The sequence below is a fragment of the Mercenaria mercenaria genome, unplaced genomic scaffold (genome assembly GCF_021730395.1).
Source record: "Mercenaria mercenaria strain notata unplaced genomic scaffold, MADL_Memer_1 contig_5070, whole genome shotgun sequence".
Classification (NCBI taxonomy): Eukaryota; Metazoa; Mollusca; class Bivalvia; order Venerida; family Veneridae; genus Mercenaria; species Mercenaria mercenaria.
In genome coordinates, this window is record NW_026463353.1 from 16,782 (window position 1) to 38,931 (window position 22,150).

Here is a 22,150-nt window from a genome sequence, read left to right on the forward strand (position 1 = left end):
CAGTACACAATGACCTAATAGCTTTCAACATTTTACCCTATATACCTATTTTCTGCATTTTGTCCCACAGTATTTGTCTATCGATGCGGTCATATGCTTTACTGTAATCGACTTAGCAAACAAATGTTGATTTCTTGAGTTTTTTCCTACATTCTACCAAGTTTGTAAGAGTAGATAAGTGATCTATCGTACTTCACTTTTGTCTAAATCCATTTTGTGAGTCAGATATAACATCATTACTTTCACACCATTTTACTAAGCGGTCGTTCAGAATGGAACAATACGCTTTATATACTGCTGACGTCACTGTTATTCCACGGTAATTTGTTGGATCAGTTTTATCAGAAGATGGATTATTCAGTACTGGTGTTATTAGACCCTCACTCTATGTTTTAGGCATTTTTCCTGTTGCAAAGCAAACACAAAACAGTTTATGAAGGAAGTCGATACACGTTAAAGATTGTATTACTTCTGCGGGTACGTCATCATTACCGGTAGCCTTGTTCTTGTTAAGTGATTTTACAGCTTTTCCTACTTCTATAATTGATATGCCTTCATTTAAACCACTGCCATCGAACGTTTCAGAGTTCATTGGTATATTTTCATCGTATGTGTCTATATTCTGATGTGTGTTCTTTCAGATTCAACACCAATCTTTCCGATTGTTTTCCAAAACTGTCCTGAATTTTTACTTTTACATGTTTCTTAAAGCTGTTCTTGTGTTTGTTTCCAGTATTCTCGCTTTCTTCGCTGTACATTTCTGTCGAATGTTTTTCGGGACTGAATATATTCCTTCCTGAGTCTTTGTCTCCTTTCTCTATCAACACATTTTGTCCATGTCTTTTCTTTTGCACACATATCCGTCCATAAATCGCTAAGGTTAGCATTCCACCATGGTTTCTTTATCCGGCGCTTCTTGTTATTTCCAACCGAATTGACATTAATCTTTTTAGGATTTAAATGTTTATCCATCTGGGTTTTCAGTATATCAACAAAGTCATTTTATGATCTATCAATGCATGTCTGTTCATTTTGATGGCCTTCAAGATACTGTATATGTTCTAGTAATTTCTCATGAATATCTTTCTCGTTCATGAAGGCATCTGGAATATTTGTTCGTTCATATTTTGTGCATGTTGAGTTTTTGTATTTGTTTTCTTTTGTATTAGTTCCATGTGGACACGATTTGATGTTCATTTTCCACGTTAGAACTGAATGGACTGGAATTTTTTATATTTTCGAGAGTATTCACACCAATTGCTTCATTTATTAGTTCATTAGCTCTCAACACTCTAAAGTCACAGAATGTGTCTAGTTGTTCATATGGTATTAGGCAATAGTCCACAACTGAGGATCCCTCTGTCGATATACTTGTAAAATCATTTGAAATACTATTCCTTCCATTGAGTATACAAAGGTTAGCACTCAGTAGGAAGTCAATGAAAGTGTCACTATATTGACTTGTGTAAAAATCTACAACGTTACGTGGTGGTATTTGGTCAGGAATGTAATCGTCATTGTCTCCGATACGAATGTTAAAGTCTCCAACTATTGACAGCTTTGTTTCATTCTGATATTCATAAATTTGGCAAAGCAAAGTATCAAAATATTCGTCAATATTTACGGCCCTTGTCGAATTTGCCGGTGGTAAATAGCAAACACACAGTCTTATATTTTCTGTCGACAGTCTATCTTTCAAATTCAACCATAGTATGCCTTCCGTTTGTGAATCGAGTATATCAATTTTAAATCTTTCACTTAATTCTAGTTTCACAAAAATTCCTTCGCCGCCACTGCCTTTTGGTGCTTTTTGTGTATTGATTTTCGATTATTTCCATACCACTTGTAGCCTTCTATTGATAAACTGTCATTATTCACAAGATGTGATTCTGCTATACATATGATATCAAGTTCAAGATGGTCCAGGCACTGCCTTCTCAAAGTATAGTTTTCTGAGTTATTGTCTTTGCTAAAACCATTGGGGTTTCAAAACCCTCATTTTACCTAGTGGCCATTATTGTAACTACCAGTACTGCGCGAATCGTTGTATCTCGTCTGATAATCACGACCGTATGTATCATATCTCCTGCCTGCCTGCCATGATCTATCATCACGGCGCCTGTCGCCCGCCCTGTCATTGCGCCAGTCGCCCGACCTATCTTCACGGTGCCTATTGCCTGACCTATCATCTCGGTGCCTGTCGCCCGACCTATTATCACTGCGCCTGTCGCCCGTCCTATCATCACGACGCCTGTCGCCCGACCTATCTTCGCGGCGCTTGCCGTCCGACCTATCGTCACGGCGCCTGTCGCCGTAACTATGGGATCTATAATCATAGCTCCCGAAGCTTAATCGTTCCCGTCCATGATCTCGTTGACCGTAACTTCCGGTTCTGTATGTTTCATTTGATGTATTTTCACACGATGTTCTATGTTGGTTATTTCATCGGGGACGACGATAAGTAACTTTCTGCCATTTTTCCTTTTCAGTAACTTCCGGCTCTGTATGTTTCATTTGATGTATTTTCACACGATGTTCTATGTTGGTTATTTCATCGGGGACGACGATAAGTAACTTTCTGCCATTTTTCCTTTTCAGTAACTTCCGGTTCTGTATGTTTCATTTGATGTATTTTCACACGATGTTCTATGTTGGTTATTTCATCGGGGACGACGATAAGTAACTTTCTGCCATTTTCCTTTTCAGCACTACTTTCGTGTGTATGATTTCTAGGGACTAGTTTATTTCCTTGAACACAAACGTTATCATTTCCTATCATATTTGCTATAGTTTTCAAATTTGCAATGTTAGTTCTTTCATCTTTCGATTTTTCTCCTTCAATTTATATTTTTTCATACGTGTTACTAGTTTTTAGAATAGCTTTTGATTTCAGAATTGACCCTCGGTCTTCATAGTTTTTGCATTTCGCGATTACAAGTCCATTTTTACCCTGTGCGTTGGATTTTCTTTCTGCTGTTTCTATGGTGATATCCAGCCTCAGTCTGTCTCGTAACAAACAATTCACCCTTTCGATCTTGTTTTCCGAGTCTGACTGTGGTAGATTGCGTATAACAATGTTCAGGGGCAGATCGTTGTCATCTTGTGTGTTCACGTCCATAGCGTTTATCTCCCCTTTCTTTCTCGTGTTATCGCATTTTTCATTGATTTTCTGCATTTCTGTTCTCATTTTGATTATTTCTTCACTAAATTCATTTTTGATTTTCTTTATTTCCGAGGCAATCGATTTTTGTACATGAGATTTTATCTTTTTCTTCAGACTTGATTCTAATACCTCAATTCGTTTAGAAAGATCACCAGAACTCGATTTCATTTGGTCAGCTAGTTTATTAATGGCACGCGCGACGGCACTATCCTCGGAGATCTGATCTTGTTCTTGGCGGTTTATATCATCTCGTTCTGATAAACGTCGCATTTTTGCCTTTGTTTTATTCTTTATTTGGTTAGACTTAGGGGGATTCATAGTCTTAAGTTTCGCTTTTGCTCCACGAGCTGTACGACGCTTCTTAGTCGTCGGTTCCGGGCTGGAGTCCGTGCCTACCAGTAGCCCAGGTAGACCAGTAAGTAATGATTGCGACTGTGGTTCTTGGGACTCGTCCGGTACCATGGTAGCATCCATAGTATTATCCTGTGTCTCGTCCTGGGTGCTCTGCGTTAAGATAGCCTGAGAACACTGACTTAATGGCTGATCACACTTTTCATCCATTAAATTGTCCCCTACAGCACTGTCCGCCATATCCGTTATAATCCGCAATTGCGCGTCACCCATGCGTGACGAATCAAAATGTCAGTAGGGGTGAGCGAATCTAAAACTTTTTTTTCCAATATTTTTAATAACAATGGATACAATGAAGAAAAGTTTATGCTGCAGATACTGAGGTCTACAGTCAAAACCAGGTTACAGAAATCTCAAAAGTTATAAAACGTTCACTTATCTCACTATTTATCCAGTTTTTATCCGATACTTTGCACTAATTTCACTACAAATCCAAATTATCACAGGTCGATTTTTTACCGAGACTATACGACCATTACTCGCTTATATTTCAGAAATAGCAATTCCGCTAAATGTAATGTCTGAATCACGGAAACAGTGCTGCTGAAATACTGTTTTAAAATTTAGGTCTTTTAAATTTCAGATATGTGCCAGGACTTGAAGTCAAAAGCTTTACCATTACTTTAGAATTACTCTTTATCCAGATGTTTGTAAGAGTTATGTGGATAGAGTGATAGATGCCCCAGATTAGAAATATACATTTCACAAAATTGGTAGTGCCGAATTGAAATAACTGCGTGCAAATATTTAGAAATAACTCAGCTAGAACATATAGCCCAATGATTACCAATAACTGCATGAATGCAATTTGGGAAATAGACATTTGCTGGTACTTATTGCCCACATGATAAAAATAATGTTTCCAATTGTAAATTGGCTAGGAGTTATACCTAACAGTTTTAAATCTGATTCACTGGAATAATGCTACTAAAACCACTAGTTTGAAATTTGAAAATCTTTCAAATTTTAGAAATGTGCTAGGATTTGAGGCCCGAAGTTTTATAGTAAGTGCTACGTGTGTTTAAAAATATGTGCTGGTACTAGTAGTCCGAAGTTTCACTCGCACTGCATAATTGTTCTTTCAGAGTAAAATTTTTTTGGACTGGTTTTCCACTTCTCATAAAACAATTGTTTGGGGTAGAGTAATTAGGACAATGAAAAAAGAACATCATGTAGAAGTAGAAATTTTCTGGTATTAACGTAGCCCACAATTTTACATAAAACTGCATTGATTCCTGGTAATTAAAAAAAAAAAATTGCAAGGCCTTGGCAATAATTGTTTAATGTACCTGTTATTTCAGACACTGAAATTTGCTAGAACTTGTAACAGAATCATGACAATAACTGTATAGTGATAGTGATTGTGTCCTTGCCTGAAGGATACCTGACCTGTATTTAAAAGATAATTTTGTAAGACTTATATCCCATAAAAATATTTTAAGTTTGTTTCCCAGCTATTGAAATGACCAAACATTTTACAGGAAAAAACCTTTTAAATTAGTAGTTTGGAACTTTATTTGCTAAAACCTGTAGCACAAGCTTATACAATAAATGCATTCCTGCTTTCTTAGAAATACAAAATATGTGTTGGCTTGTTGCCCAAATGTTTACATTAAGTGCGTATTAAAAAAAAGGAAAGTTGCTATCACTTGTAGCCTTGTACAATAACTCCATAATTTTTATTTCAGAAATAGAAATGCGCTTGGATTTGTAGGTGTTTCAGCAGGAAAAGCTTACATTTGATTACGTTGAATTTATCAAACTCGTTGAATAAAATTTATGATATTTCAATTCGTTTCATGAATTCAATATGAGAAGACACTTTCAAAAAGTCTTTTCCAAGGGCACCATAAATCAAAACAAAAATGGCTACTTTTCCGCCTATATTGTTCGATATGTATATAAGTTAACTGAACATATCGATCAATAAAATTCCATATGATACGGTTAATTAATAACAGATGCCAGACACCTGTTTTGGCCATATATAGCACATCCGCTTAGCTCAACAGGGTGAGCTCAGATCTGCGGATCGCGGGGTCATGAGTTCGATCCTCGGGCTGGGCGTGTGTTCTCAGTGACGACTTGATGACATTGTGTCTGAAATCATTCGTCCTCCACCTCCGATTCATGTGGTGAAGTTGGCAGTTACTTGCGGAGAACAGGTTTGCACTGGTAAAGAATCCAGGAACACTGGTAAGATTAACTGCCCGCCGTTACATAACTGAAACGGCATCCCAAAACAAGCAAACGATGTTTCGGTCATTGGGAGTAGGGAGTCATTGGGAGTACAAATATAGTTATCTCTTATGATTTGTTTTCGCATATTCTACCAGAAGGGCATTATGTGCTATGTTTTGAAAGTAGAAAATGGAGGCTGTATAAAAATAGAGCGCGTTTGATTGGTTATCCAGAATTTTTTCCACAGGAAGAAGTGGGAAAAGAAAATGTATGGCATAATGTTAAGAGTTGTCAATAAAGACTATGTTTGATTGCATAAAATGATAAAGTAAGATTTCTATATTTAATTTGCCTAAAATGAAATATATCGGAACTGTTGGAGAATGTGTATTGTGTACCAATTAATCAAATTACTACCTTAAAGCATGCAATTGTTCAAAAGATTCAGATTTAGGTTTACGTTCACGACAGGCAGCGTAAGGGGACTTGCACATTTCGTTACCTCTAATGTTTGCTTTTGTTTTGCTTTGTTGCATTCTGTGCAGTCAAAGCGGCTTTTGTTTAGGTTTATACACCAAGTAATTAGCCTCTCTACCAAGAAATTATATTGCTTTCTCCAAAAGTGTTGTAAACTCCATTATGGTGAGTATGCACTCTTACGTAACGAACCCGGTTCGCTCGGCTGCTAGTCCAATGCTCTAACCACTGAGCAAAAAGGTCGACTCCCTTACGCAGTTGTAACAGATTGGCTTTAAACTTACAGGCTATGCGTAAGCGACCGTAACACTTCCATCTTCAAAGAAGTCATCATTTATGATAACGTGTAAGCCATTTTAGCATAGAAAGTGACATTTTCGGCACGAGATAAAGTCCGTATCCTGGACGATTCCCCATCTTACAATATTTGTCCTAAGAGATTGGCTTAAAACGTACAGGCTATGCGTAAGCGCCCTAACAGCAAACATTCTTTAAACGTGTTTAACAATAAGTTTTGTTTTGAAAATTTGTAGAAAAGTAGATCACGGAGACGTGTGTCAGAAGTGTCACCGTGAGTAATAATGATACATGTGTGTCCGTTCACACCTACAAAATTGCGCAGTAAATGTTTGTGCGAGTTCAAGCATTGTTTACAACTATTATATCATAAATAGCTTATTGTTACAAAATGATATCAGTCAGTAAATTTACTCATCGTCAAATTTACAAACTTTTATAGCAATTACATAGTTGTCTTATTGGAAAAGAAAAGAACCACTTGTAATTAAAACACAACTGTTTATTTGGTAAATGTTTGTTCCATAAACATTTAATTATCTCTGTATTTTCATTGTGACATTCAGCTCTCAAAATGTTTTTAATTTGACATTTTATTTGTACAAGGTTTGAAAAAGATGAAAAAATGTTTTGTATTTTGCCATAAACTAATACTCAGCTAGCAGATGGTGGTTTTGGCGACAGTTATAAACAATAATGCGCTAATCTCATCCTTAAATGAGTAAAAGCATTTATCCATAATCACATGGTTTTCATCGGGAATAGTATCCAGTATACAGATAACAGTTAGTCTGTATGTGATTGAGCCTCGCACACTTGCTATATCATTTGTTTTTAAGGAACAAAATTATACATTTATGAGTAATTTATAAACCATGTTCGTTCATTTACAGAACTGTCTTTACAAAGGAGATTTTTTGTTTACTAATATATTCAACTTAGTACCAGTATTGTAACTGCTAAATCAAGGGTTCAGAGCGAAACTAGTCTAAGTGTATATAGAAATAGATGCAGATAAGACGAGTTTCGCGCTGAGCCCTCGAAATATCATTCTCTTTTTCAAATTTTAGTTAAAACCAGTCATGACATTGTAGTGGTTTAAATAATTATTTAAACATAAAACTAATGTTGAATTACAAGTTATGTTCATGCAGAGATGTAATTATTCGGAAATGTATAAATTCTGACCAAGTATCTGGATAGTACTCTTTACCAACTAGTTACCTATTTCAGCATTAAATCATCCGTCAACGTCCTGTGAAATAAAACAGACGTAGAATGGCAGCTATTTTATCGAAATATATTCATATGGGAAATTCATTTTCTCATTTAAGAACTAAACAGTTGTCAATTTATTTTTTATAAAACACAAACACCAAACGTGAGTAAGAAGAATAACATGTAATAGAATAAAAATATTATTTAGATACTTTAAATGTCTCAAACAGACTAAGTTGAAATGAAACTTAAAATGCAAGTACAATTTTATCTGCATAAGGCAAGAGAGATATAGATATACATTTTTTTTACAGAAAATGTGTTCTTTGAAGTTATTTTACAATTCGTAGGATAGCCGCTTTAATTTGTCTTTATCATATGTTAACCTTGTTAACAATAAAATTCGCTTGACATTTCCGCGACACTTTTAAATGTCGAGACTAGTTAAGGGAATAAACTTGTTCGGTCACTTTGTTCGACATGGTAGTAATTTTGGTATATATGAAATATGATGTAAAATATATGCGCATTTTCAGTATGTTCTTTCGTAAAATTAAAAAAATTATGTAGACTATTGGCAGATTATTTCTAAACAATGTTAGGTTACAATGGAAACTCAAAAGTCAAAATGTATCTATAATGATGCTCAAATATCTGGATTGTGACGACATTTGTGACATCAGTTTCATGTATTAGTCGCGTTAAAATTTAAATTTCCGTTGTAGAAATAAGACATATTTCTTGATATATAAATAAGAATATTTGTGTAAACTGAACACAATAAAAGAGCCCTGAATGTTTCTATTAACTAAATCTACCTAATATTTTTGACGACTTAATTTGAGCTATAAAAATCAAACCTATCATAAAAAGGTAGAACTAAGTCGTTCTGCCCTAGCATAATCATTTTAACATCATACCTCCACGACGATGTATACCGTCGAGAGTAATAAATATGAATTGTAGAACTTGTTTCACAGTCGACCTAAATTTTCAAAATAAAGTACGCACTTTCAAAATATGACATGAATTAACGTTTAGAATATATGAGTCTTTGAAGTGATGATATCATGGTATATAAAGACGTCAGTAGTTTTCAAAAGAGTAGATAGAATTACAGCTGATTATTCAATAATGTCTCTTTAACACATAAACTAAAACACACTATTAATCGTTGATTTTCTTCAATAACACACTCTGAAAATAGATAATATGATATAAATTAATTTTACACAGACTGACAGCTACAGATTTTGCACCCCTTCTAAACGTTTTGTGTACACAACGTTTACTAGTAATGATTTGGAACCGAGGTAAAAACCAAAACGTCACGGATACGCCGGTAGCTCCGACAACTAAAAAGTCGAACCTCTAACAAGTCGTGGTATGAAAGCAAAAGAAGTCAGCTCCTTATATGCACTTAAACCTCTTTGCCTATCGTCTCTCTTAGTGTATCTTGATTCTGTACCAGAACGTACTTGTCTCCACAGGTAAAACACAAATCCCCACAAACACATTTTGTGGAGGATAGTTTATTTCAGAAATATAGTTTTCTGTCAAATCGTCGCGGAGAACAGACACATCACCCTTGGATCGAACTCGTCACCTCACGATTCATAATCTTGTGCACTGCCTACTGAATTAACGGAGCGGGCTATTTTATTAAAGGAATACCATTATACATACAGTATGCTGTAAAACCACTTAAAAATTCTTTTTGTTAGAAAATATTATCACTTTAACTATAAAGTTTTACAATTAAAGGTACTCACAGTCATGTTTATCTGAATATCGCCCAAATTGCTGCAAAAACAGACAATACTAGTGTCGTAGCCCCTACTCTTATAGATGCAGCTGAAACAATTGATGTGTTGTAAAATAAACAATAGTTCAACAAACAAAATTTTCTAATTTGGTCTCTGGTTATATGTTTATGTAGGTTGTATAGTAGTTGCTTTATGTTCTATATAAAATTAACAATTTTCTGAGAGCTGTAACACATAGCCAGGCCCATTTTAAAAAGAAATACTAGCCTTATGTTCTTAAATGACCTATAAACCACCAGAAAACACCAAGAAAAGTAGGGGTCATATATCTTCTAAGAGATATTTTTGTCTGACAGGTCAGCTAAAATGTGTGTAGGAACACATGAATAATAAGGTCTGTTTACATTTGGGAATGTTACCAAAATGTCAAGCATAGGTCCACAATGAAATAAAAACAGGAACTGGCTTACATTAAAAACATTTTCATTTTCGCCATTATCGGAAGTGCTGCTTGATTACCTATTTATAGTACTATTGTATCTGTATATTCTATATCAAATCCTGTCGTGCAGCTGTTTTATAAAAGACCTGTGCTTCTCCTAGCTTTTACCTAGGTTCCTAGTCCAATATAAGTTTGCAAAGGAATCTTACTTCTTTGTCTATGAAGTTGAAGAAGCAATTGTAGTAATGATAAATAATGCAGTTGTAGTTTTTGTTTCGAAGACACTCGTCTTTTCAGCTGTGGTAAAGTATCTCCGTGGCCAAGTGGTTAAGGCCACTGACTTCGAATCACTTATCGCTCCGCTCACAGCTGTGAGATCGCAACAAACTCCGATCTGATTGTAGATTTCTTTTTAGTGCGGGCTAATGACAGATCGGTGTTTTATCCAAGTGGCCGCCTGTGTCCGAAATAATACTCAGTAGGGCACCAGGGATCGTCCTCCACCATCAAAAGCTTGAAACTATTATTGTGTCTGTGCGACGTAAAACCGAACATAAAGGTAGCCGCGCAAAGGCCTAATTTGATATCATATGACCATGTAACATTTGAAATAACATTGTAGATTTTGTCTAAGAACTTAGAAAACTGGAATTACATGTCATTCTCTTTAAGGATTTTACATGTCTGTCTGTGTAAGACGGGTTTTTTCCTACCGGATGAAAAACCCAGCGTTAGCGAGATTTTTTATCCAAGCTGTCCCGAGGGTTGGGAAAACAGCTGTCTTACACAGGCAGACATGTTAGATAATTTTTCTTGCCTGTCCACGTTCAAAATGAAGCGTAACGACAAATAGATTAGGGTATTTCTTTGCATCATTTATATAGTTTATAACGGCATAATAGTGCCAGCACTATGTGACGTCACCTAAGTGCACGCTATTTTAGACAAGCTTTTTCCATAGGGAAAAACAGGAATATCTATCGGAAAAATGTATACTTTCCCCGCTAGGTAGGCAAGAAAATATCAGTCTTCTTACAAAAATGATAGTAATTTGATCAAAACTAAGAATGATTTTAAAGGTAATACCAGCCTTTGGTGTATTACTACGATGATACCGGATCATGGAATACAAAAGACATATCTAGACTAGAAGTAATGGAAGACAATCACAAACTACAATGCTATGAATGATTCACAGACTGATATCAGAAAACCTTAATATAGATATTACCAGTGTTCGGTTCACATGTGGCAACGTTCATCACAAAATTCGGACTGCACTGACATTTGTCAGTCCCCGCATCACACAGAGCATTGTCAATACTTTCACATTCGTCTCCTTTGTCTGTGCATGGAATTTCGTTCACAGCTGAAATTAATATTTATATTTGTTGTGTATCAATTGACTATACGTTTATTCAAGCAGATTTAAAGTGTAGAGAATCCTTCTTGTATATGCTTTAAGTATACACGATGAATCTAGAATAAAGTTTTTCACCATTTGTCCTTGAATATGAAATGGTAACAATATTTGTCATAACAGCTTTAACTCAAATATATCACCACAGCCAGATAAGTTAGATTCAACTCGTTTTATTTCTGTGATGTGATGGCCATTCGTATACATTTTGAGCTATTGCAGGCTGAATTAGCTGCGTCTAGATTAGCGTCATTATGGACCTATAAAATACAATAGTTGTTATTAAAGACTTATTTAGAAGTAACTTTGACTCGGGCATCTTTCATGCATTTTCACTGAATATTTCTATTGGAAATAGAAGCCATTTGGGGCTATAAAAATTGTAAAAGCTGTAAATTTGATTTAATTCCATTTGCTGTTGGATCTCTCACTAATATTGAGCGTCTTTTAGATAAAGGGTAGCATGTGCTGACTTGCCCTAATTCTACGTACCTTTTGGGTCATCAATTTAACTCAATTTTGAGAAAAGAATAGCTGTTTTCTTAACAGCTGTTGAAGGGGTATACAGAGTGACCATGTGCATTCAATATTCCAAATCCTCGACATGCTTATTATAAGTAAAATGCTCAAGTAAACGTTATTACTTAACGAAACAATGAATTTTATTTAAACCATATATTGAATGACTTATAAGTATCGATGTACGCTCGCTATTTCTGTTTACGGTGCTGGCAAAATGGCAATATCATGCAGCGTCTGAAGAGAGCAGATCGTAACATTCTCTTGGCCTTAGTCTGTAGGCAAGCCTGGTTTGAGTAGATAACATTAATGTAGATTCCTTATGTTGTATAGCTTAACTACTGACAGTAAATGACAGATTGGCATCGGAATTTTGTAAATGTTTGGACTTACCATTATAACTGGTGAAATTACTTATTTAAGATCAATCAGTAGAAAGCAAACATGCATACTGAATATACCAGAATTTCATATTTTTAGAAATCAAAGCCATGAGCATACCGCTGTAAATTTAGATATGTTTTCCTTTCTTACATAAATATGACACCTCCGATACCCAAATGTACACAAATAGAAGAATATGCACACCTTTAATCTGGTATCTAAAATTTCGGTACAAGGATTTGCAAACTAAATATATTTAAGTTGACATCTTTTACTTGATCTTTATTAAAAAATGTTTGAAAGTCACACTAGACTTCAGTATAGGATGCCTTATAGGATATATATGTTTAGTCTTAAAGTACAAGCTCATACAATGCAATGAAAAGTATGTCGTAGGTATAGGAACTGACCATCTTGATAAAAATTACGCAATCGCCTCCTAGATTTGGTACTCCACAAAAATGTACTTCAATCATATTAGATCCAAATTTCAGAACATGAAAAATTACTTCATACACCATATGTTAACATAAAAAGAACACGTTTATATGTATTAACAATTTAACAGTAATATGCATTAGGTTTAAAAAAATACACACTGTATACATGTTTAGATAAACACAGTATAAATGTGTACTACCAATCTACCATTAAAAACTGTTTTAACAATCTTCTGTTACTGCATGACATGAATGTAATTATATATGCAATTTAAATTTATATATTTAGTAAAGTTAAATACATTTAATGTGGGTTTTGTATATTTGAAATTGATATCATAAACTAAAATATTTTAGTGAAAGATGGACATTGGATATCTGTATGGGTAAATAATTATTCGGGACTTTTTGAGTATTTGTTGTATTATGCTCGTAAGTTGGCTGTTTTGCCCTTTGTTCAGCGAACACTCCAGATTTAATTTTCTTTGGAAATAAAAAAATGCAGGTTTAAGAAATGTGATTCACAGTTATTTGTACCGCTGTGTTATATTTCTTTGAAAATGAGAAAGCAACGTTTGTTTAGTATTAGTATAAAAAACTTTGGGGCGGTCTCCAAAAGGCTGTTTTCCTGGTACAAACATATTTTGATATATTTTTGCTAACTGTTAGCCTTATAAGTGGGCCTTACATCCCCGAAATAGTTAGCCAATCGGAGATTTAGTTTTGAGATAATTATGTCTGAAGTGTGGGTGGGGTAATTTCATACCTTCCTGTCTTACAGAACAAATAGGTAGTTTTCAATGTTTTTATATCAGCTGAACTAGAAGTAAAGGGGTGTAATGTGTACACTATAAACACATACTGACATTATGTAAGACATTCGATTCTGCAGCATACCTTTACAAAAATACGCCACTTCATATGCACTTTGTAGAATCTTATACATTTTGCATCTACCGTCTTTGCGGAAAACCACAACATTTCTTGATACAAGAAGAGAGACAAACCCAATTTATTGAGACTACTTGTTAATGACTAGACCTTGCAGAATTATGGAGATTTTTCTGGGCTTTGCCTGTGAAGTGACTTATTTGCCCTTGACGACAGAAAAAGACATGAGAAAAATGCAGAAAATGCCAAATTTTCTTATTTCAGAATTTCAATTAATTTATGTGTAAAGTAACCCACGCTGAATGAATTTACTGTACTTAACTCTAAAAAGCATATTTTATTGCTCAGTTGCTATTAAATTGATATTGCCAAACAGTTTTTTTTAACTCTCTAAATGTTGCCGTACTGGTGAAAGCAGTGGGTAAAAGATACACTTTTCAACGAAATATTAGAGTTTGATGTATATGAACTGCTTATGTTATGTTTTCTGATTTGACCTTCTGATATTTCATTGTATATATGTTATTCAGCATTACTATCACTTGAGGGATCACTTTCGGTATCCCATACCTCAGTTGCAGCATCTGTCAAAGATTTCATGAATTTGTCATGTGTTTTTGGGTGGCTTTCCTTTTGCTCGTGACGTTTAAAACCTAAATACCACAGAACGGAAGCAATATGTGCACAACAGCCGACCACCCTAGTACCAGCCACTGATAGCATTTATACCCGTATTGTGCTCAATCAACAAATTGTAAGTTTTGCTGGTGGCATGTCTCGAACGGATCTGTGCCTTCAAAATGCCATCATGCTGTTTGTGAATCATAATTTCGTACTTCCATCCTCTGTTATATTTTCTTTAGTGTGTGATTTAGCTTGACGAATTTGGTAAACACCCATTGTCAGATGCCTAAGTTCATTCTCTGTTAGCTGCGGGAAGTCAGACAATTAAGCCTCATCAATATTCTTCCAAATGACTCGCTTTTTATCCCATTTGTTCTCAGTAACCTTTTGCTGCAGCTTGTTAAGTGATTTTACCAATGTCATCATTCTTTTTGCGATGACAGTATCCATTTCCAAACTTGTCACCAAGGGTGGTCTAAAATCATTGCATAATGCACAGACTATAACATAATCACCTGCAAATGGTATTTGTGAATTTGAAAGGACATTATATAATGCCTTCCACTGTTTTATACGACCATTAGCAGATTCCACTACCCACTTTACTTTAGTTACAAATCTAGACTCATTTGCTTCTCTAGTGCTATGTTGCTTCTCAGACTTTTTCAAGAAATGAGGCATTTCTATCTTAATCCCACAGTCATTAAGTAAGCTGGTTACATCTCTGAATCCTCGATCAACTATAAGGACAACCCCCTCACTAAACCAATTTCTAATATCTTCAGTATTGCTCTTGATCATATGTTCAGTAATTTTAGCATCTGTATTCTTCCCATCTGCCAAATAAGGCCCAAGAACTGTGAGTATGTATCCATCTGTTGCCACAAGCATCATTGGTTTAATCTGTGGACGGCCTTTATGCACAGAATATGAGCGCCTTTGCAACATCTCTTCTGGAATCTGCAAATAATACCCTGGCAAACTCTGTGGTACGATCTGGGATAACCTTATTTCTATCTATATGTGCCAGACCAAGATGCTTTGGGACAAAGCTGGACATTAGACTTACCCTTGCAGAATGAATAACTTTACTAGAACTTTTTTTCTTCACACCAAACAATGTAGAAATGACACCCAAGGACAAACTATTTTGTAGTTTTACAAGCAACATTGCAAGGGCAGTATGGGTGCTCCTTGTTGCTGAAGAGCGTACTGATGACAGGTATTCATGGACAGTGCTGAATTGTTGCTTTGTTATACCAGTCAACCTTTTATAGTCTTCATCTGCCATAGCCTCGTCACTGTCGAAATTCAAAGTATTAGACTTTTTCATTGCCAGTTGTGTCAGCAGTTGTGTTATTTCACTACTTTTGGCATTTGTAAATGATGACTTTGAAGTAACTTTGCTGTAGCAGTCTTCTTTAAGACAGCCATCATTTACATGGGAAGAACAAACACTTGCCCCTTCAGTAACAATAATGCCTGTTTTTATAAATATGTCAGCTATCTGTTTTGGCGAAAGCTTTGTCGTATTGGCAGATTTATGTTTACGTCTGTCTTTTTGACACACAAGGCACTTCACAGAGAACGATGTTGCTGTAGGAATGCTTAGCTTTAATTTTTTCTCAGGGGGTGATGGTGGATCTAGTTCAGAAGTGCTGGCATTATTATTAAATTGCCTTTCCCTTAAGATGGGGTTAGGCAAGGAGGAAGCTTGAATCCCATAACATTTATCACAAAGCAGATCACCCTCACTAACCTTTGCTTTTAATATTGAAGGTAAAACATAAATATCATGTTCATTCAATCTTCTAAGTCGGGACCAACGTCCATATCTGACTTGGCAGCCTTTGCAGAGTTTGCCTCTTGACTTTGCCATATTATATTGAAAACAAAATGTATACAAACATAAACTTATTATTATATATGCAAAACAATAACCTCCTAGGTTTAAAATTCAATTCCTTTGAATTAAAGTATTTACAGTGTATAACTACAACAATACAGGTTATAAAATATTGTCTAAATAAAGCACAAACAGAACCCTTGTTGAAACAATATAAGAATTCAAAACAATATAAGAATTCAACAATGGTATCAATAAAGCAAGGTCAACTTGTTAAATAAACACAAGAAATACAAAACATCTTATTGATATATCTCAATAGATAAGAAAATACAGATATATGTATCAAAATCACTGTGGATTTTTTCACTGGGCAATGCCAAAGAGGTTGCAGTTTTACTAAAGGTAAATATTGAATTTTTTTAACTGCGAAAAAGGGTAAATTAATTGGACACTGGGCCTCAATTATACCTGCAAAATTGTAAAACTCAATATGCATTTTTTTTATTTTATTGTGACACATCCTTATTCAAACAAGGCAAATCTACGAAACACCACATTACTGAAGACGTACCACAAGCATGTGCTAACTAATGAAATGAAAGCTAATTTATAAGTCAGGATTTGACAATACAATATATAGGTTTGAATGTATAAAGAGTTAGATGTAATATTAAAATGAATCTGTGCCATACACTGAAGCAGAGATATGGGACACCAAATGTAACTGCTAAAATGAAAATGATGTTGACATTTCTGTATGCTTTTACTAGTAAAGAAACATGTAGAAAATTAACAACATCAAATGAATAGAAGATTATCTCTATTTCTGGAAGTGATGAATTAAATGTTTTTTTCTTACTTAAATACAGTATAATTCAATTGGCCAGGGCTACTTTTACACATAAATGAATTGATATTCTGAAATAAGAAAATTTGGCATTTTCTGCATTTTTCTCATGTCTTTTTCTGATGTCAAGGGCACATAAGTCACTTCACAGGCAAAGCACAGAAAGATCCCCATAATTCTGCAAGGTCTAGTCATTGACAAGTAGTCTCAATAAATTGGGTTTGTCTCTCTTCTTGTATCAAGAAATCCCACAAGAAATGTTTTGGTTTTCCGCAAAGACGGTAGATGCAAAATGTATAAGATTCTACAAAGTGCATATGAAGTGGCGTATTTTTGTAAAGATATGCTGCAGAATCGAATGTCTTACATAATGTCAGTATGTGTTTATAGTGTACACATTACACCCCTTTACTTCTAGTTCAGCGGATATGAAAACATTGAAAACTACCTATTTGTTCTGTAAGGCAGGAAGGTATGAAATTAACCCACCCACACGTAAGACATAATTATCTCAAAACTAAAGCTCCGATTGGCTAACTATTTCGGGGATGTAAGGCCCACTCATAAAGCTAACAGTTAACAAAAATATGTCAAAATATGTTTGTACCAGGAAAACAGCCTTTTGGAGACCGCCCCTTTAAAACAGTGATTCTTAGTGTCTTATGTGGTGTATTAATTTCGCAATAAAACACAATTTGCAGTAAAAGAAACAATTATAGTAGTTGTAATTTATATCATGTTCAAAGTATCAATATAAATTATATTGACTGAAGAAAATATTTTTCATCTTGCTGCTTGTTTAAAATGAAGTTGTGGTGTACAAGTGTAAAGGCATGCCCGTTAAATATTTAATTCCACATAGGACATGCATATTTTGATCATAAAAGCTTACATTGATTTCCTTTGAAATGTTTATCAAGCAAACTTACGAAAGTTGTTCTTTAAAACTCAGATTTTTATTTAATACAATTCTAGAGAGAATGGCGGATGAATCAATACAGTCACAGGACAGGCAGCGACATAGGAAATGACGTTAATATGGCATCTACGTTTTTTGGCAATATTTATTTGTAAAGATATCATATTTTAAAATAGAATGATTTATGATGAAAACCTTTAAATTAAATATTCAAACCAGAAATACATACCACACACATTGTTACACAAAATTGATTTCGAGGGTCCTGCAAAAAGTTCTGTCACTAATGGGCTTCCGTAGTTTTATCCCAGGTATTTTTTAAAACGCTTCATTTCACATGAATGGTGTGTCCAATAGCTAACGATATCCGTTTATTTCGTTCATATTGCTTTTCGAATGACCTAGTTATTTCAGACTGAAATACATGCAGTCATGTTTACTGACCAATTTACTTGTTACATTGTAACTTGGACGGAAAGACTGGAATTCGTAGCTATATTGAATGCCGCATAAGGCTTGACATATATTCAAAGCATAAATATGATGAATTGTGTGGCATATATGGACCTCAGGCCATTCAATGCTCACAGTTTTTAGGTGGGTTAAAGCTTTTGAAGCTTGACAATTATCTGTCGAAGATGATACCCGTTCTCCTGTTAACAATGGTCGAACAGGATGCGCGATTGTCGATGAAAGATACAGTCAGTTGTACTGGTATATCAGAAGGCAGTGTGTTAGCAATTCTGGAAAAGCGTTTGGACCTGAGAAAGGTTTGCACTAGGTGGATACCTCATTTGCACACTGAGGAGCTAAGAAACAAAATCTAAAATGTGCCCGGGAACTTTTGAAAACATACAAAGGCTGTGATAGTCGGGTTATTTCTAACTTGCTAACAGGTGACGAAACCTGGGTGCACATGTTTCTGCCACAGAAAAGGACTGATAAAAAGCAATGGAAGCGAAAAGACCAATAACGACCCCGTATTGCAAAGAGAACTATAAGTTCGAGAAATGTTGTACGCAATTTTATTCAATTCTAGTGGGCCAGACGTTCAGTCACTGGACGATTCTGGAAGAATTCTGTACTAAAGAAAGTGAAAATTTTACAATAAGAAACGTCCAAGCAAAGGATGGTCAGGAGTCCATCTTATACACGACAACGCTTCCTCTCACAAGTGCGATGTTGTTAAGTCTTTTTGGCTTCTGAAAAGGTGGAAGTTGTAAACCATCCTCCTTATTCACCTGACCCGAGTCCCTGTTACTTTTTTTATTTCCAAGGCTTAAGAAAATGCTTTCTGGAAAGAAATATAAGTCCAGAAGTTCTCTTGGCAGCGCAATTTATCAGTGTCTCAAACAGATACCAAAAGAAGACTATTTATCTGATTTTCGCGACTGGGAAAAAAGGTTACAAAATTATGTTTCGGTAAAGGCGGAATACTTTGAAGGTTTGTAATAAATATAATTTTGATAAAACGTAGCACTTAAGAAATCCGAACCCAGTGACAGAACTTTTTGCAGGACCCACATAAGTATATGTAGTAATACAAAATCCTGTCCTGCAGAGATATATCCGTTCATGAAAGAATACTTTTCGAAGAGGTACGGCGACTTGCATTTAAACGAGAGTTTTTATACATTTGAATGACTTTATTCCGAACAACTGCTGTTAAAGTATTTGCAATGAAGCAATTGCTATTTTACCGCGATAGGAAATGCAACGTTTAAATATCAAGGTCATAGTCTTACAACGTATCGATGAATTATTGAATTTGAACAGACGAGCAAAATAGTTCCACGGGTTCAAGAACAGATTTAAAATTTACCTTTAGCTACGCAGCTTCCATCCGATACTTTGAACGCGTCATCACAAACACAGTTAGTATCACATTTCGAGTTAGAAACAGCTGCACAGTCGGAGGTGGCTTTACATGAATCACCAAGTACTACAAGTAAAATAAAAGTTTCGTTATGAAATACGTAGCCTAGTAAGTGAAGCGTAAATAATATTAGTTCAATGACGGATAAATAAATTACAGCGGCTGTAAATGAGTATCATAAAATATATAATGTTTATTCTTTTTATTCACACATCACGAAATTACTTACGTACTGCACGACATTGTAAATGCACATAACGAAATGTGAAACGCACATCACGAACTGAAATGACTACATCACCGTTTAAAAAGTATAAGTAGAAGGCAGCTATGGCGTGCCATATAAACGTATAGCCTTATAACTTATGAATTAATCATTGAATTTTAACAGACGAGGAAAAGAAATCACGGGTACATGTACAACTTTTAAATTTACCTTTAGCTATGCAGCTTCCGCCCGATACTTTCTACTGCACGACATTACAAATGCAATTCATGAAATGTGAAATGCACATCACGAAATGACTTATCTACTGTTCGACATTGTACATGTACATAACGAAATCACGAACTAACATGACTACATCACCGTTTAAAAAGTATAAGTAGAAGGCAGCTATGGCGTGCCATACAAATGTATAATCTTGTAACTTATGAATTAATCACTAAATTTAACAGAATGATGAGGAAAACAAATCACGGGTACATGTACAACTTTTAAATTTACCTTTAGCTATGCAGCTTCCGCCCGATACTTTGAACGCGTCATCACAAACACAGTTAGTATCACATTTCGAGTTAGAAACATCTGCACAGTCGGATGTTGTTTGGCACGAATCACCAAGTACGGCTAGTAAAATAAAATTTTCGTTATGAAATATGTAGTTTAGTAAGAGAGTTGTTAATAATATTGATTCAATTACGGATCAATTAATTACGGCGACAGTAAATGAGTATCATAAAATATATAATGTACATTCTTTTTATTCACACATCACGAAATGTCTTATCTACTGCACGACATTGCAAATGCAATTCATGAAATGTGAAATGCACATCACGAAATGACTTATCTACTGTTCGACATTGTACATGTACATAACGAAATCACGAACTAACATGACTACATCACCGTTTAAAAAGTATAAGTAGAAGGCAGCTTTGGCGTGCCATACAAATGTATAATCTTGTAACTTATGAATTAATCACTAAATTTAACAGAATGATGAGGAAAACGAATCACGGGTACATTTACAACTTTTAAATATACCTTTAGCTTTGCAGTTTCCACCCGATACTTTGAATGCGTCATCACAAACACAGTTAGTATCACATTTCGAGTTAGAAACAGCTACAGAACAGATTTAAAATTTACCTTTAGCTACGCAGCTTCCATCCGATACTTTGAACGCGTCATCACAAACACAGGTAGTAACACATTTCGAGTTAGAAACATCTGCACAGTCGGAGGTTGTTTGACACGTATCACCAAGTACGGCTAGTAAAATAAAATGTTCGTTATGAAATATGTAGCTTAGTAAGTGAGCGTAAACACTATAAGTTCAATTACGGCGACAGTAAATGAGTATCATAAAATATATAATGTTTATTCTTTTTACTCACACATCATTTTAACCCTTTGAGTCGACAGGGTTGATTCTATGCATCGCACACCACAGTTTTACAACAGATTCAAGGTATGGAAAAATTTAAAGTCTGGATAAAACGTGCTGTATAATCAGAGAACGTTATTTCATTATTGTCACATTTACTTACGTCCATGTGAAAATAGAAGCATTGTAAAAGTTTATAGCTAAACATTGAAAATAGAACGTGCTTACCTTTCTGAATGCATCCGTCTGTAGCTGTGTTCAGCTTGAAACCATCGTTACATACACATTTGTCGGTGCCATCGTCACATGCGGAATTGTCTGGACATGCGTTTGTGTTGGTTTTACATCCGGTCGGAAGAGCTAGACATAGCAAAAGAGTAGCAATATTTCAATGAAAACCGTGGCAAAAAGAACAATGTATACCCCTTTGTTGAGGTTTTGATGCTTCGTATAATATTTTTCATTTGATAGAATATTATGATTAAAATGTAAATGCTACAAACATTTAAAAGGTTATTCGGAAGAACTGATTTAAGTGACATTTTCGTTGTCGAGTAAACACTTTTTACGTGTTTTTCAACAACACAAAATCATTTCATGTTGTTTAAGTATTGTTATGCAGTAGGAGCTGCGAAATTTTGTCTTTTACAGATATAAAGTCTTAGTAAATTTGAGCAATTTGACAAGAGCATGTAGAAATGTTTTACCTGCTTTTGACAAGTGAGGGAACGCTAACGCGACGATAAAGACATATATTCTGACTGCCTGAAATGTTAACCGTAAACATATATCCTGTAAAGTATATGCATTTTT

General features: G+C 35.0%; 1 protein-coding gene across 1 annotated transcript; it reads right to left on the bottom strand.

The window, feature by feature from the left end:
- Positions 1 to 9,470: 9,470 nt before the first annotated feature.
- LOC123535701 (uncharacterized) lies at positions 9,471 to 19,967 on the bottom strand. Its single transcript, XM_053535763.1, has 4 exons — positions 19,958 to 19,967; positions 19,671 to 19,790; positions 11,187 to 11,324; positions 9,471 to 9,601 (listed from the first exon to the last, which is right to left on the bottom strand). Exons 1-4 carry the CDS (start codon positions 19,965 to 19,967, stop codon positions 9,528 to 9,530), a joined length of 342 nt encoding a protein of 113 aa, XP_053391738.1. The 3' UTR covers positions 9,471 to 9,527.
- Between the last annotated feature and the right edge of the window lie 2,183 nt (positions 19,968 to 22,150).

Excerpts from the sequence above, each read along its gene's own strand:
- LOC123535701 (XM_053535763.1), bottom strand. Across the intron at positions 11,325-19,670 it reads TGGAAGCTGCGTAGCTAAAG|CTGTGAACGAAATTCCATGC; the intron begins GTAAATTTTAAA and ends TATTAATTTCAG. Across the intron at positions 9,602-11,186 it reads CACATGTGAACCGAACACTG|CTGCATCTATAAGAGTAGGG; the intron begins GTAATATCTATA and ends CAATTGTTTCAG.